Consider the following 14,462-nt stretch of genomic DNA (forward strand, 5'->3'; position numbering starts at 1 on the left):
CTGTGAATTTGTTTGTGTTATTGTGTGACTTTGGTGAATCTTAACTAACTCTTTAAAACACCAAAGTCACACAATAACTCAAACTAATAGATTGAGGCAGCAGTGGACAAACAACAACAACTCCTGTTGTATGTGAAATAAAATTGGTGATTTTGCCTATGGAGTTTGGTTGGTTTGGAGGGAGCAATATTTGGCTTCTAAAACAGCAGTTTCCTGTCAGAAAAGGCTAATATAGGTACTGATATTGACCTTTTGAGGTGTCTAAAATACCTTTTGCTGCTGATCCTGTCCACAGCAGTACATGGCTTAGCTTCCTACACCAGTTCTCCTGCTGCTTCTCCAAATTAGCAGTGTGTCCACCTCCATCTACTGTAGGTAAAACATGGACTATGGAGAAGTACCTCATACAGCCACACTTCAAATAATCCAAACTATCCCTTTAAGTGTGAATCTTCATTGTAGCCATTTTGTTCTCGGGCGCTGTGAAATGACCTCTGACATCTTCGCCCTCTTTTTTCCTCAATATTTGATCTTTATCTTTTGTTCTAAATGAGTTTTCAGTGAATCCCGTCAGAGATGTGACGCGGCCGTTTCAGTGAACACTTCAAGGATCTCTGTGACACGTTGTGAAAGGACAGTATCGCCTCTGCTGTTGTTGTTTTGGTCCATTCTGTGAGGTTACGACAAAGCCAGTCACTAATCAACTCTCAGAAACACAAAGTAGCTTTCATAGAAAAATGTGGACTTACTTTTTATTGACTTGTTTATTTTTATTTTTTTTTGTCATATTTGCATGGTGCGTGTGAGAGTGTGTTTGTATTGAGTGTGTGTTTGAGATTTTTTTTTTTTTTCACACTTTGCCTTAGTGTCTGTCTCTGTTAGTCATTAACAGCCTTGAAGATGGAGTTTGAATCTGTCATGCTGTTTTGTATGTTACTTGACCATCTTTGTTAATGAGACAGGGAGGCTCGTTATTATAATCCAAATACTTCTAAATCTTCTTAAGACCCTACACCAATATTTTCTTAATGTTCTCTTTGAATAAAAGTCTATGTCCCTGTGTATTCTACTTAATTATGTATTCACTGTCACAAATATTGAATATCCACTCAATAAACTATTATGTTGTTAGTGTGTCTCTGAGGGTGTTTTTATACCTGAAGATGTAACGTGTGTGTGCACTGTAAACATTTCAAGGCAACCGAACTTTAATACATTTTTATACGGGTTAACTGAATTTCTTCAGGATGAAACGGGCTGCAGGGTTTTGTAACCTTTACAAGCAAAAGAGCTGTTTCTGGCCAAAACACAATCTGTCTGGAGCTGTAACAATTAAATTCTCTATTTTTCCTTAAAGAGATAGTGCCGCCAGTTTCCTCCAGTGGCTGAGAAATTGAGCTTGTTTTTCATTACAAACATCACATCACAATTCATGTGAAAAACGGAAAACACAAGTTGTCACAGTTAAGGAAGGCTGATTTAAGTTGAATAAAACGCCTTTTCTGTATTGTTTTTACAGTTAAGTTTACATTGGGCCACCAAAAATGTACTTTGGCCACCAAATGTAGGGGCTTGCTGGCCCTGTTGCATCTAATCACAACTGCTACAGTAGAGACTCAAAATAGATACAAGTGTACCACCATCACAAATAGTACTAATTGTTCATTGTCAGCAACACACATGCAGCCACAACACGGGTGTGCACTTTGACATTTTACTTCGCAGATTTTGTCTGCAGTCAACAAAAGACATTTCTCACAGGCACATTTTGGCATGAGAGAGTGGAGAAATGCAGGTGTTACCAATCATACTAGTTAAAGTCTCATTCCATTCAGGTCAGGGTGGTGCTATTGTGTAGGTTGGCTGCAACACTAAATGGAATGGGAATTTACCTAGTAACATTGCTAACACCAGTGTTTACTCTATTTCATATCAATATGGCTGCTGTGAAGAAGGGTGATTGTGATTTCTACATTACCAACAACACAATGACTTTTCCTTGTAACAAGTGGAGTGCCACTCCATGCATCATGTGAAACTACATGCACCCAACTTTCAGGTAGCTCCACCCCCACCTCAGGTGTGACCAGGTGTGCAGTGACATCACTAAGTGATCATCTCTAGAGGGTGGGGGGGCTTCACTCTCAAAGGCATTACAGAGGACAAGAATAGAAGCAGCTGTCAACAGCTAATCCACTTAGTGCTCCTCTAAGGGTCACAGTAGGAGTCATTCTCTGTCACACCCACATCACTGTTATTTACATGATTGCCACACACACAGGCATTCATTCATCTTAGAGGGAAAACATTTTATTTTTTTTTAAGTAAAAATTATACAACAATTCATGGCAAGTCATACAACATTCCAGGGACACACACTGAAAACAGAAATATAACTTAGTTTAAAAATAAATGAATAAATTAAACAAAGAAACTAACTAATATTCAGTATTTTTTTGCTGTGTTCGTTTTCATATATTTAAGCAATTTGCAGTATTATTCTAGTTCTCTTTTTAAAAAGTTTGAAAAAAGAATTGAAAATAAAAAAGTCACCAATACATCCACAATTCAGAGGAAATGTTGCTTCGGAAGTTGCTACAAGCACCGCCTTCATTTAGTCACAGACGAGTTTTGTGATTGGACCAGAAAGTGTTGATTGGCAGCTTTGGGGCGTCCTCTTACGGGACAGGGAAGCGGATGGGCCCGCCCAGGCTTGCTGATGACGTCACGAAAGGACAAATTGATTTACCGCGAGGTCATTCGGCCTCTCCGAGCAGCCGGCTACAGCCAAGCGGAGGCGCCATCTTAAGATTCTGATAGAGTGAGTGAAATTGCTCATTTAAAATAGCTCATGTGCTACATTAAGTTGGCATTTCTTTAAGAAGGACATCTTTTTGCGGACATATGATTTCTTTTAGCTGCTTTGTTCACGCGACTTCTCATCCTGCTGTTAATAGAAGACCTTCCACCTTTTAGCGGTCAAGTTAGCTTAGCACGTAATGTAGCTAGCGTTTTAGCTAGGTCAGGGTCGTGCCTAGAAGAGTACCTTTGGTTTGCGAAAATCTCGCGAGACATGTGCATTATGTCTTAATTGTGCAGCCTGTTAAAACTGATTACGTTTGACAACTATTTTGTTGAAGTATGGGCATGTTTGAGAACAGAAAAAAAAATAAGTAGGCTTAGAGCAGGATCATGGTTTGTGTAATATGATCACTCTCGCGAGATTTCAGCGGATCTGGAGTTATCTTCTAGACACGGCCTTGTCAGCTAGAAAAGCACATTTGAGACGTAATATAAATGTGTAGACAGACAATTTTGGGCTTGTTAGTTGGATCTTAACTTGCTAAGGCTAACAGCTGTCATTAATGTTCTATACAACATATAGTATATAGTTATTCGAATAGTTAGCTTAGCATTAGCTTTGTGTTCATTCAGCAAACTTAGCATTTCCTGGTCGCGGTCATTCAGACTAGCTAGCACGTGACATGGTATCCATCAGTTCGGGTGTCGGGGTGTCTGTGTGTGTGTGTCGGAGGTGCTGTATTGTGTTCCCAGCAGTCACCGCGGGTAATTAGCCGGCGCTAACACGAAGCTAACTTGTTGCTTATTGCAGCGCAGCTCCGCCAGCAGGCAGGACTCCAGCATGTACCCGACCTCTCTGACGCAGCTGGCCCGGGCCAACCCGTTCAGCGCTCCCCTCTTCACCCTCCAGAAAGTGGAAGAACCCCAACAGAGCCTCCATGGACAGAGGACCCGCAGACTGGCAGCAGCCGCCACCGTAGACGGTAACCCCGGCAGAGTCTGCAGGCTGCCTGGCTGAAGGGCCGGCGTTAGCCGCATTAGCTTAGCCGAGCAGAAAGGCCCGGTTGCAGATACTTTCACTGCGTAACTCAGCAGAGATACATTTATTGCTAAGGAAATTTGCATTAAATTACATGTACGTTATCGCCACCCGCTTTTCATGGTTCGGAATGGTTTTCGATTAGTTTTTTTTAGGCAGTTAGCCGCTAGGCCTGTGCTGCATACAAGCTGCCTGTGGAGGACAAGGAAGGACAAAGTGGAATCTAGCCTTTGCACTGCAGCAAACTGTATGTGACATGTCGCACTTGTTTTAAATAGAAGAAATAAGATGATCAAAACCGTTCAAGCTGGTTATCTGTTATGTTACATAATAGCAAACTAGTAAATGCATGTGACCCCTGACTATGAGCTACTCATGGCTCGTCAAGTACAAATTGTCCTAGCCAGAAAATGATAGGGCAGGTTGTTAAAACAGTCTTAAAATTACTTTGGCATTACACAGTGGCTATGTTTCTATGCACACTACTTTACTACTATAATTCTGAATATGACAGTATTCTGAATTTGATAAAGGTCATGTGAACAGCATATTCTGTTTGGGCATTTCAAATTGGACCTTATACTGAGTTTAACATTTTGTTGGATATGCTGGTATTATTTAGGATGTAGGATCATTCTTTGGACATGTACACAGTGCATTTAGAATATGCATTTCATTTGGGGTTTTTACCACAGTTTGCAAGGCATGCGGTAGAGATGCATGCACAAAAGAGAAGCCCACAGTCAGAGGTCAGAGGGAGAAATGTGACCACTTTTAAACATTAGGAAAGACTTGGACATCAACAGGTTTTTGGATTTGCTCAAATACCACGGCTTACTTTTTTGACTTTTTTAAGTGGGGTTTAGCAAATGAAAGATGGAGGCTGTGTTTGCATGGTCAAACAAGTCAGCCACCAGTGGGAAACTTCCTGTTTTAGGTGCTAAGAAGCAGCCACTTTTTCGTGTAAACAGCTTGGTAGGAATATTGTCTTTTTCTGAACAAGGGGTGAGGGGAAACAGAATATCTGGGCATGTAAACAAAGTCAGTGATACTGCTAATGGTCTAGTGTTAGTTGGGTTCTGAGCTTGAGGCCAGTTAGTTTTGTTTTAACAAGTCTTAAATGTCCAGCAGGCTTCAGACACTAACTTTCATCACCTCCACTTGCTGAAGGCAGTCTATGACCAACCAGTTGTTTGAGACGGTTAACATTTTTTTGTGCCTCAGAATGCAGTGATGGAAGTTCTAAAAGTGCTTCAGTTGAACATTTATTGTATGAAAACAGCAGCGTGTGGAATGAAGTCCATGTGCTCATTTCAGAATTTCCTTCTACTCTTGTCCCTTGAATTATAAGTTTGGTTCTATCCTGACAGCACAGCTAGCTCATTACTGTAGTGGTACATGTCGGTTGTTTGTAACTTAAAGGATTTTAAAAGGCTTATGTGGCTTTGTTTTCAGGTTAAATAGTTGCGGTTGCAACTTCAACCACTGTCTGTTGCATAATGGTGAGACTGGTTAAGGTTGTCACCTTAGTACAGCCTTTATCAGTATCAGATATATAGTTAAATTACAGGCACATAGCATGTTGATTAGTCAGTTAGTTCCCTCCTTCCTGAGCTGAGAGCTGCCCTATTCTTACAGTGTCCCCTGTGTTTCTTCAGAGGGAGACAGTTGTGAGTTCGGCTCTCAGAAGTATTTCGTCCTGTGTGGCTTTGGTGGGATTCTGAGCTGTGGCACCACACACACAGCTGTGGTTCCCCTCGATCTGGTCAAATGCAGAATGCAGGTCTGTCTCTGTGGCTCGGTGCCTTTCTACCGTCTCATCCACCCATAACCGTGTTCTTTTTGTTTTGAAAATTCACCAATTTGCATGGGAGAGATAGTGTGAGCCCAGCTGTGGTCAAGTTGTCATTGTGAATTGATTCCCATGATTCGAATGTGTTGGAGTGATCATAACATGGCTGCATGATCCTGCACCAGTGTTCCTATGTGTTTAATGATTCTACCCGCCTCGCCACCCGCCTCGTTGCCCTCAGCCCCAACTCAGTCCACAGTAGAGGACACATGTAGATGAAGGTCAGAGCCAGACCTGAAGGAGAATATGTCCTGAATGTTGACAGTGTTATTTGACACCATCAGGTGTTTCTGTATGTCAGGACTGACTGAATGTATAGGTGATGTATGACGTATGTAACGCATTAAAGCGGACTTTATCTGACAGCAATTTATTGTTCATTAACACACTCACTGATTAACCTTGTACTGGCAGGTAAGAATGTAGAGTGAAAAGTCAAAAGTACATTTGATAAAGTCCAGACATTGTGGTGATCATTCTGTAGGTATGAGAATAAGATGTAATAAAAAAATACCTCTATTGCTGTTAGTCTGTTACATGAACTTTAAGTATTTCTGTAATAAATTATTTCTTTCACAAATTGTAGGACCACAGTGTTGTTTTGCAAGTGTTTCAGCCACTTATCCTGAAGTCTTGCACTACTACTGCTAGATTTGTACCTATAGGAGACTGCTGATGTCCTAACTATAGTATAAAAACACAGATTAGTTGTCTGTTAATTAACTTGCTTAGTTCACTGGGATGAACTGAAACCAGTCTAACCTGTGGTTAGTCAAGTTATTTAGTGACTGACCAAACTTGCAAAACAACACTCTGGTCCTGTTTTAAAGTTCCTACTGAAATCACATGTTTACATTGATTTGATCGACCTTTGGTGTGTTTTCCTAATAAATGGTGGCATGTTAGTGGCAGAGCTATCTATAATGGAAGAGTCCTGACACTGAACTCAGACTGTCCACAGATGGGACATGGAGAAACTGTCCTCAACAAAGGTGTGGTACTTTTCTTCCCACAGTGCAGGCTCTTCCATTACATGGCTCTGGTGTGGTGTTGATTTTTGTCCTGTGTTGCATGTGACCGTGCATGTTGCATGTTTGTGTTCCCTCCCTTCTACCACAGAGGATGTCAGCTGCGAGTTTGGCTCCTCAAAGTACTATGCCCTGTGTGGCTTTGGTGGTATCCTGAGCTGCGGCATTACACACACAGCAGTGGTGCCCCTCGACCTTGTCAAGTGCCGTCTGCAGGTTTGTATGGAAGCTTAATGTCACAGCCAGCAGCTCCTCCAACCTCTCAGCCCCACAGCCTCATGTAGGATCTTCAGTGATGTAGTTCGGCACAAAATGAATGATTCCTAAATAATTAACAAGTGCTGTCAGAGTGCCTTTTAAAAGAAACCCTGTTCAGCATTTAGACGATGGAATGTCAATAAAACCTGGAGGTTGGCTTTGTCTCTCCTCAACTGTCCTGATTTAAATGACTTTAAATTGTAAAGTTTGGGATTTTCTAGCAGTTAATACTCATAAAAAGTAAAATACTTGTAAAATACCATCAAGTATCACTGCTGAAAATGTTGAGACATTATGACTAACAACAGGACTTGTACTTGCCCCAAAGGCATCTTTTTCTACAGTGCAATTTAGATTAGAGAAAATCCAGTTCCCCCCAGTGCACTTAGATGTGAAGAAAAACACCAATTTCCAAGTGATTTATTAGTCATCCCATAAATCTCTAAATATCTGCTTAGAACATCAGAGCTGCCAGTAGTGTGTTGCCATGTTACCTCACACTTTTCTTTTTTGCCCCTCAGGTGAACCCAGATAAATACAAGAGCATCGGCAATGGCTTTGCAGTGACAGTGAGGGAAGATGGTGTCAGAGGCCTGGCAAAGGGCTGGGCCCCCACTTTCATTGGCTACTCCATGCAGGGACTCTGCAAGTTTGGCTTCTACGAAGTGTTCAAGATCTTGTACAGTGACATGCTGGGAGAGGTGAGGCACCCTCACACAAAAGAATACATGTTGCTTCTTGTCTGCTAGGTTCAGTATCTCCGTCTTCGGTGCCAAGGAGTTGTGTTCAGGCAAAGGGGTCGAATTGAATTGTCTCCACAAAAGGTTGACATCTTGTTTTTTGGGTTGTGCTGCAGTGAATACCATTTCTACATTTACTTCTCAGCGTGTACATCCTTGATTCCTTTTCTTGCCTCCAGTCCTCACACTCAAAAATGTAAAGTAATATGATGAAATTAAGGTTTGAGGATTTTCTTACATAAACTGAAATAAGTTGTTAAAGTGTTTGTTAAGAAAACTAAGGCACCAAACCACATCATTTATAGAGACGGTGTGATAAATGTGTAACTAGTTGCTGAAGTGCCCTTGTTTTGATGTGTACCGTCACATGTTTATGTGCCATATATCAGCTGTCTAGTTCACACACACTTGACCTGCAGGAAAAGATGAATGCATGAATTTCAGAGCAAAGAGCTTCATTGTTATCCAAACTGAATCTGTTACAGTTGTTTAGAAGTTAATCTAATCAAAGTTATCCTCTAGCTGATACATGAGCGAGGCGCAGTGATTAACAATCATCTTGGTAAATCAGAGCTGTTAGCTTTTATTTTTGTGTGGAGTACCCTGAATTCAACAGGGTGTAGTCATTACAACATTATCTGGAAACCTTTTTTAGTCTTAAGTCTTGCATTGGATTTGAGAGGCAGTTTTCTTGAATACTGAAACTGAAACCTGACTTGTGCATGTGTCACCTGATCCGTCTGACCATTTGCTGTGTGGTCTGACCCAACAGGAGAACACCTACCTGTGGAGGACATCGTTGTACCTGGCTGCCTCAGCCAGCGCAGAGTTCTTTGCTGACATCGCTCTGGCTCCCATGGAGGCTGTCAAGGTTCGTATCCAGACCCAGCCAGGCTACGCCAACACCCTCAGACAGTGTGTACCCAAGATGTTCGCAGAGGAGGGGCTCTGGGCGTAAGTGTCATACCTTCTTACTTTTTCTCACCATTCAGTTTTATTATCACTGAGGTTTCTTATAAATTAATGGTTGCATTAGAAAATAACACGCTCCTTAGATCCACCTCTGGAGGGCGCTGTGCTCTGCGCAGAGCTCCTCAGCAGCTTTCTGGCTGTACAGTTGGAGGTGCTTGAGTCATTGGCGTGTGAGAACAGTCTACCTGTCCCTCAGCCCACCTGCAACACTGGCAACCCTGTCCTCTACAGACAGGGTGCTCCCAGAGCTGCAAGCCTGAGGGACGGACACACTGAACATAGTCACTGTGTGTGTCGTCATGTTCAGCTTATCAAAGTTGGATAGAAGTTGATTATTGTACTATGATTTTTTTTGTCATGAAACAAGATTTTTTTTTTCTTAATGCAGTGAACACAGTTTGTTCTAAAGAGTGTTCTAATGTAGTTAGAACTGTAATGTCCTCTAGGAAAATGAGATTTTAAATGTAACTGTCATTTGGACGGTTCATAAAAACTCATTTTATTTAAGTCATAATGTGACAGCCCATTTAAAAGCATTTAATTTTCAAAACACAGTTTCATTAACATACAGAATACACAGACAGGTGATGCATTTAAGGGCACAGAGAGAAGAGATGAATGGAGGCACTGACAATGTGGTCATGTTTCATGTCAACAGTGAAGGGCTGCTTATAAATGTAGTTTTAGTCACTTGCTTGGCCTTCATCCTCCACTATCAACCATGTCCTAATTATTGAAGCTAGAGAGGGAGGAGCTCAGTGCTGCCAATTTGGTGACTTTGTTATTACATTGAGGACTTTTCAGACCCTCTGTGAGAACTGATTTCTAAAAAAAAATGACTGGCGACAAATTAAGTGACTTTTTCACACCATCACAGGAATATATTCAATACACTTTAATTCATTCCCATGCATACTGCTAAGAGTAATACAGTTCACGGCTCTTCTGTGATCCTCAGTCAGATCTAGCTTGTAGGACAGAGGCCTCCCACTTTCTCTCAAACATGTAAAAAGTAGGCTGTCACAGTTCTCCAAAACTATGATTTGACTTTTAAATTTAAGGTAATGATTCTGTTTGATTTTCAATGTAAATGTTTATTTTACATCAGCAGTTCTACCATTGTTGGACTGTCATTTACATTTTCCAATTCTTGAAAATGTTTGAAGTGTTTTATTTTTTCTACTTGGAGAATCACCTATTTGCCCATTTGATTGAGATTTAAAGCTTAAGATCAATTTCTGATTGAACTGATTGTAATTGAATTGACACCCCCAGTAAATAGTTTGTTTGATCTTCTACCTCCCTTCATGGATTTTTAAAATCCTTTTTACTTGAAACATGATGTCCTTATAGTGAGTTTGATATTACTTTTGTGTAGTTTAAGGTGATCTCTTCTGCTGTAACCAACACAAGCACTAGTTACAGTAAATCATCCTCAGCGTTTTAATCTGTAACAATGGCCCACAGCCTTCAGATTTTTCCCTCATTGTTTAAAACAAACTGGTCAGTGACATAAAATATTTGATTACGGTGACATCTATTAATAGGCACAAGAATGGTCCTCCCATAGACTTTGGAGATAAATTTTGGTTCTGTTTTTCCTGTTAAACAATCATGCTCAACAAGCTCAAAGTACTTGCATTGAGATGGTGAAAAGTTAAGCTAATTTTTAATCAGAAGTACTCTGACCCTAAAATGAAGGCAGTGTTTTGATAATGCATAGACAGTGGTTCACAGAGGGGACTACAAGGAGAAAAAAAGTCCATAATTGTCCACATCTGTACAAGAAAGTAGTTGGAAATGTTATGGAGATCTCTGGATATTTCTCTTGACTTCATGTCTCCACTCCTCCCTCCCTTTGTCTCCAGTTTCTATAAGGGTGTGGTTCCCCTGTGGATGAGGCAGATCCCCTACACCATGATGAAGTTCGCCTGCTTCGAGCGCACAGTGGAGTTGCTCTACAAGTATGTCGTTCCCAAGCCCCGCAGTGAGTGCACCAAACCTGAGCAGCTGGTCGTCACGTTCGTGGCTGGTTACATCGGTGAGTAATGCAACAGCTCAACAGAACACTGCGCAGAAAACACAATCCAGTTACTTTTCTCAACACTGCAAGAGGTGATATTTGAAGATGGAAAAACTAATCACATAATGAAGATTAGAGTTTAGATGATTTAAAAGCATGGCTGCTGTTGAATATTTCTTAGTATTGTAGCTCCACATCAGCGGTATTAATCATTTTCATCTGATTCCAGTAATCCTGCCTCTTTTTGAACTGGTATTAAATGTGCTGGTGTACAGAGCACTTATTTCAGCTGTGTGTGTGTGTTCTCTGTGCAGCTGGTGTGTTCTGTGCCATCGTGTCCCACCCTGCTGACTCTGTGGTGTCTGTGCTGAACAAGGAGAAGGGCAGCACTGCTGTCCAGGTCCTCAAGAAACTGGGACCCAAAGGTCTGTATCATAATAATTGCATGGTAATGTATGACATGAGGTTCAGTTTAACACGCTCCTTAGATCCACCTCTGGAGGGCGCTGTGCTCTGCGCAGAGCTCCTCAGCAGCTTTCTGGCTGTACAGTTGGAGGTGCTTGAGTCATTGGCGTGTGAGAACAGTCTACCTGTCCCTCAGCCCACCTGCAACACTGGCAACCCTGTCCTCTACAGACAGGGTGCTCCCAGAGCTGCAAGCCTGAGGGACGGACACACTGAACATAGTCACTGTGTGTGTCGTCATGTTCAGCTTATCATATATGAGTTGATTATCTTAATGCAATTTCTTTTTTTAGTTTGGTGACAAAACCAGAAATTTTCTTTTTTCCAAATGCAGTGAACACATCTTGTTCTACAGTGTTCTAATGTAGTCATCTTGTTCCACTTTTGTCACAATCTGTGGTTTAAAACTGAAACACCCTCCAGGAAACAAGTGTCCAGGTTGTGTTAGACTTTCTCAGTCAGACAGCTGAATTAAAACAGGACTCAGTGAAAAGTTAAATATTGTTGACAGTGTTCCTGTGAGGCTGGAGTTGCTCTTGTCTTAGTTTCTAATAGAAGGTGGGGCCGGGTAAACAGAGCCATAAAATTGTGATAATATTCTGTACAGTTTATACTGAAATGACTCTCCATTTGACCATCTTGAAGAGTGATCATATTCAGCTGGTTTTCAGCTTGACCGGCTATGACTACATCAGATAGATCCAGTTTAAAACATGAACCGCACAATGGTTAACATCACACACACAGAAAAAGACTGTGTCAACTATAAGGCCTCTGTTATACTCTTCAATGGATGCAAAAACTAGACGCCTATTTCTGTTTATGCTACTCTCTGGAGTCCATTTAGAGGACAGGTTCCACACGTGCACTGGATCAGTGTCTGTAGTTGCCATAAGGACATGTCCACGGACGAGTCGCAACAAATTGGAGGTGCGCTGATATCTAAATAGCCTTGACATGCTTGCTTGATCTGGGCGTTAGTGATAGCTGCATCTTCAAGGACTTTAAACACAATATGCAAATTCATTTTTCTGACCGAGAAGAAAGTGTCTCAGCATCATTCCAGGGCTGTCCAACAGCACTACATCTATGACCATAACATGACAGCAATATTCAGTAGTACTGGTCACAGCCACACACGTGTCAGGAAGAGTGATAGACTCCAATAACAGGATCAGAAGAAGATATTTAATGGTCTGTATATGAGTTATACAGTGAGTACAAGTGAAAAATGTTTGTGTGCTGTCAATTATAATTCTTACAAAGAAAATCAGAGCTGATGTATTAGTCCTTTAGGTAATTAGAATTGGCATAGACGGTTGCAGTCAGTGCATCTCTAATGTTCACAACCCCTGGTTCGAGGATATTTTTCCATCCAGTCTTAAAAAAATAGTTTCCAAATTCACAAGAAGAGACAAAACTAAAAGTACCTGAGGAAGTAAATGCTGAAGTGCTCCCAGCCCTGTGTGGAACGAGGTGAGAACTAGACTGTGCTGTCTGACTTATGTTGTGTGTGTGTGTGTGTCTGTCTGTCCAGGTGTCTGGAAGGGTCTGGTCGCCCGTATCATCATGATCGGTACTCTGACCGCCCTGCAGTGGTTCATCTATGACTCTGTCAAGGTCTACTTCCGCCTGCCCCGCCCACCTCCCCCTGAGATGCCCGAGTCCCTGAAGAAGAAGCTCGGCCTCACAGAGTAAAGCCCCTCCCCTCCATCCCTCCACTGAGCCGCAGCAGTCTCCATTCGACACCTCTGAACCCCAAAGTTCCACAGCGCACACAGCAGTTTTCTATATTTATGTCCTCAGCTCCTGCTGCCCTGACAGATCAGAGCTCAGGGCTGCTGCTACTACTCATGTATATTTAAAACAAGCGAGGAGAGAAGATGGAACTGTCACTCTTGGCTGACCAAGAGTCAGACAGCAAATATTCTTCAGTAGAAACACTTGTCTGGTTTTATCAATTCCTGTCATTAGAAAATTGTTGAAATTCTAATAAAAGAATTAAATTCCCTGGAAAATGCTTGAACTGTTTCTTTTGAACTTGGTCTTTACCTTTGTTTCCTTCTAATTAGTTCAGTAGACTACAGATCTTATCACTGAGGTGAAACCGTGTTCTGTTAGTACCTTCATTGTACAACAGTTCAGCACTAAAGGAAAAGTCACATTTCTATTTATAATGAGCAGTTAGATAATGAAGTACTCAACTAAAACTCTTGTAGTAAACTTGTTATATTCAATATTGAAAGAGAACTTAATTATCCCTGTACAGTTTAGATGTTTTTGATTTAGCCTACATGGTGGTTTTCATTGATTTCCAGATCTGTGCATGTCAGCACAATGAACTACAGCACTGCATCAATGGTGCAGTTTAAATCAGTTGATTAACAGTTTTATCTTAAGCATCAAAATCTGTAATACAGTTTATCTGACAATTTTTAGTAATTAACTTTGGAATTTTACCATTTGTGTCATGTTCTAAACCTTTGCAGGGTTTTCTACCAGTCATTGGTGAGTAATTTCCTTAAAGGGATAGTTTACCCCATAATGAAAATTAAGTCAGTATCTTCTCACGCTCATGCTGACTGAGGGTTGGGTTTATTTTGTTAGTCCTCAGAACACTGCTGGAGTTTTACACGAATCAGGCAGAATCTCCTAAACAAATCAAGTGAATAGAAAGAAAGATTAAATGCCTCCATACTGCTCATCTGGTGTAATCCAAGTCTTCTTAAGTCCCGACATGCCATTTGCACAGTCAGAACACACACACACACACACACACACAGTTCAGACAGTGTGCACATGAACGTGGCTCCAAGCTAAAGATGTACAGTGAAGATTGAGACTAAAAACATGGTGTCAATAACATTCTGTAGGAGACTTTGATTACACCAGATGAGCAGTATGGAGGCATTTTATGTTTTTATTGTGTTGTTTTTTTACATCTGAAAACTGGTTACCACTTATTTCCATTGTTTGGGAGATTCTGCAACACTGTTTTCCTGTGAAACTTCAGCAGTGTTTTGTGGACTAAAACTGAACTCGACTCAGTCGGTATGAGGGTGAGTAGAGAGTGACTGAAGTTTCATTTTTGGGTGAACTAATCCTTTAAGGAGTGAAAATCAGAGTGAAACTGTACTACTTCTATAATCCATCAGAGTGAATATTAAAGGTAAATACTGCAGGATTTCAATTATCTTTACTAACAGCAACCGATAAATCCCTCTGATTCTGTCTATGTATGTCTTAAAGGGTCCCTGTGGAGTTTTCTTGTAAACAAATAAAG

At 41.1% G+C, this 14,462-nt stretch overlaps 1 protein-coding gene and 2 non-coding genes across 6 annotated transcripts; all 3 read left to right on the top strand.

Moving 5' to 3' along the window:
• Positions 1–2,675: 2,675 nt before the first annotated feature.
• On the top strand, positions 2,676–13,197 carry slc25a3a (solute carrier family 25 member 3a). Of its 4 annotated transcripts, none has more exons than XM_084710637.1 (8): positions 2,676–2,821; positions 3,614–3,785; positions 5,500–5,624; positions 7,501–7,680; positions 8,492–8,673; positions 10,560–10,732; positions 11,029–11,139; positions 12,717–13,197. In XM_084710637.1, the coding sequence occupies exons 2-8, from the start codon at positions 3,644–3,646 to the stop codon at positions 12,875–12,877; spliced, it is 1,074 nt and encodes a 357-aa protein (XP_084566763.1). In that variant the 5' UTR covers positions 2,676–2,821; positions 3,614–3,643; the 3' UTR covers positions 12,878–13,197. The 4 variants fall into 4 exon arrangements, with proteins under 4 accessions (XP_084566763.1, XP_084566765.1, XP_084566766.1 ...); XM_084710639.1 differs by lacking the exon at positions 5,500–5,624 and adding an exon at positions 6,813–6,937; XM_084710640.1 differs by having other exon boundaries at positions 2,678–2,821; positions 3,619–3,785.
• On the top strand, positions 8,761–8,963 carry LOC146306402 (small nucleolar RNA SNORA53). The gene has a single exon (XR_014769021.1). It is a non-coding gene; the product is annotated as a small nucleolar RNA SNORA53 (small nucleolar RNA).
• On the top strand, positions 11,189–11,391 carry LOC146306403 (small nucleolar RNA SNORA53). The gene has a single exon (XR_014769022.1). It is a non-coding gene; the product is annotated as a small nucleolar RNA SNORA53 (small nucleolar RNA).
• Positions 13,198–14,462: the final 1,265 nt, after the last annotated feature.

Source organism: Lutjanus erythropterus, chromosome 22 (assembly GCF_056507025.1).
Source record: "Lutjanus erythropterus isolate fLutEry1 chromosome 22, fLutEry1.hap2, whole genome shotgun sequence".
Lineage (NCBI taxonomy): Eukaryota > Metazoa > Chordata > Actinopteri > Lutjaniformes > Lutjanidae > Lutjanus > Lutjanus erythropterus.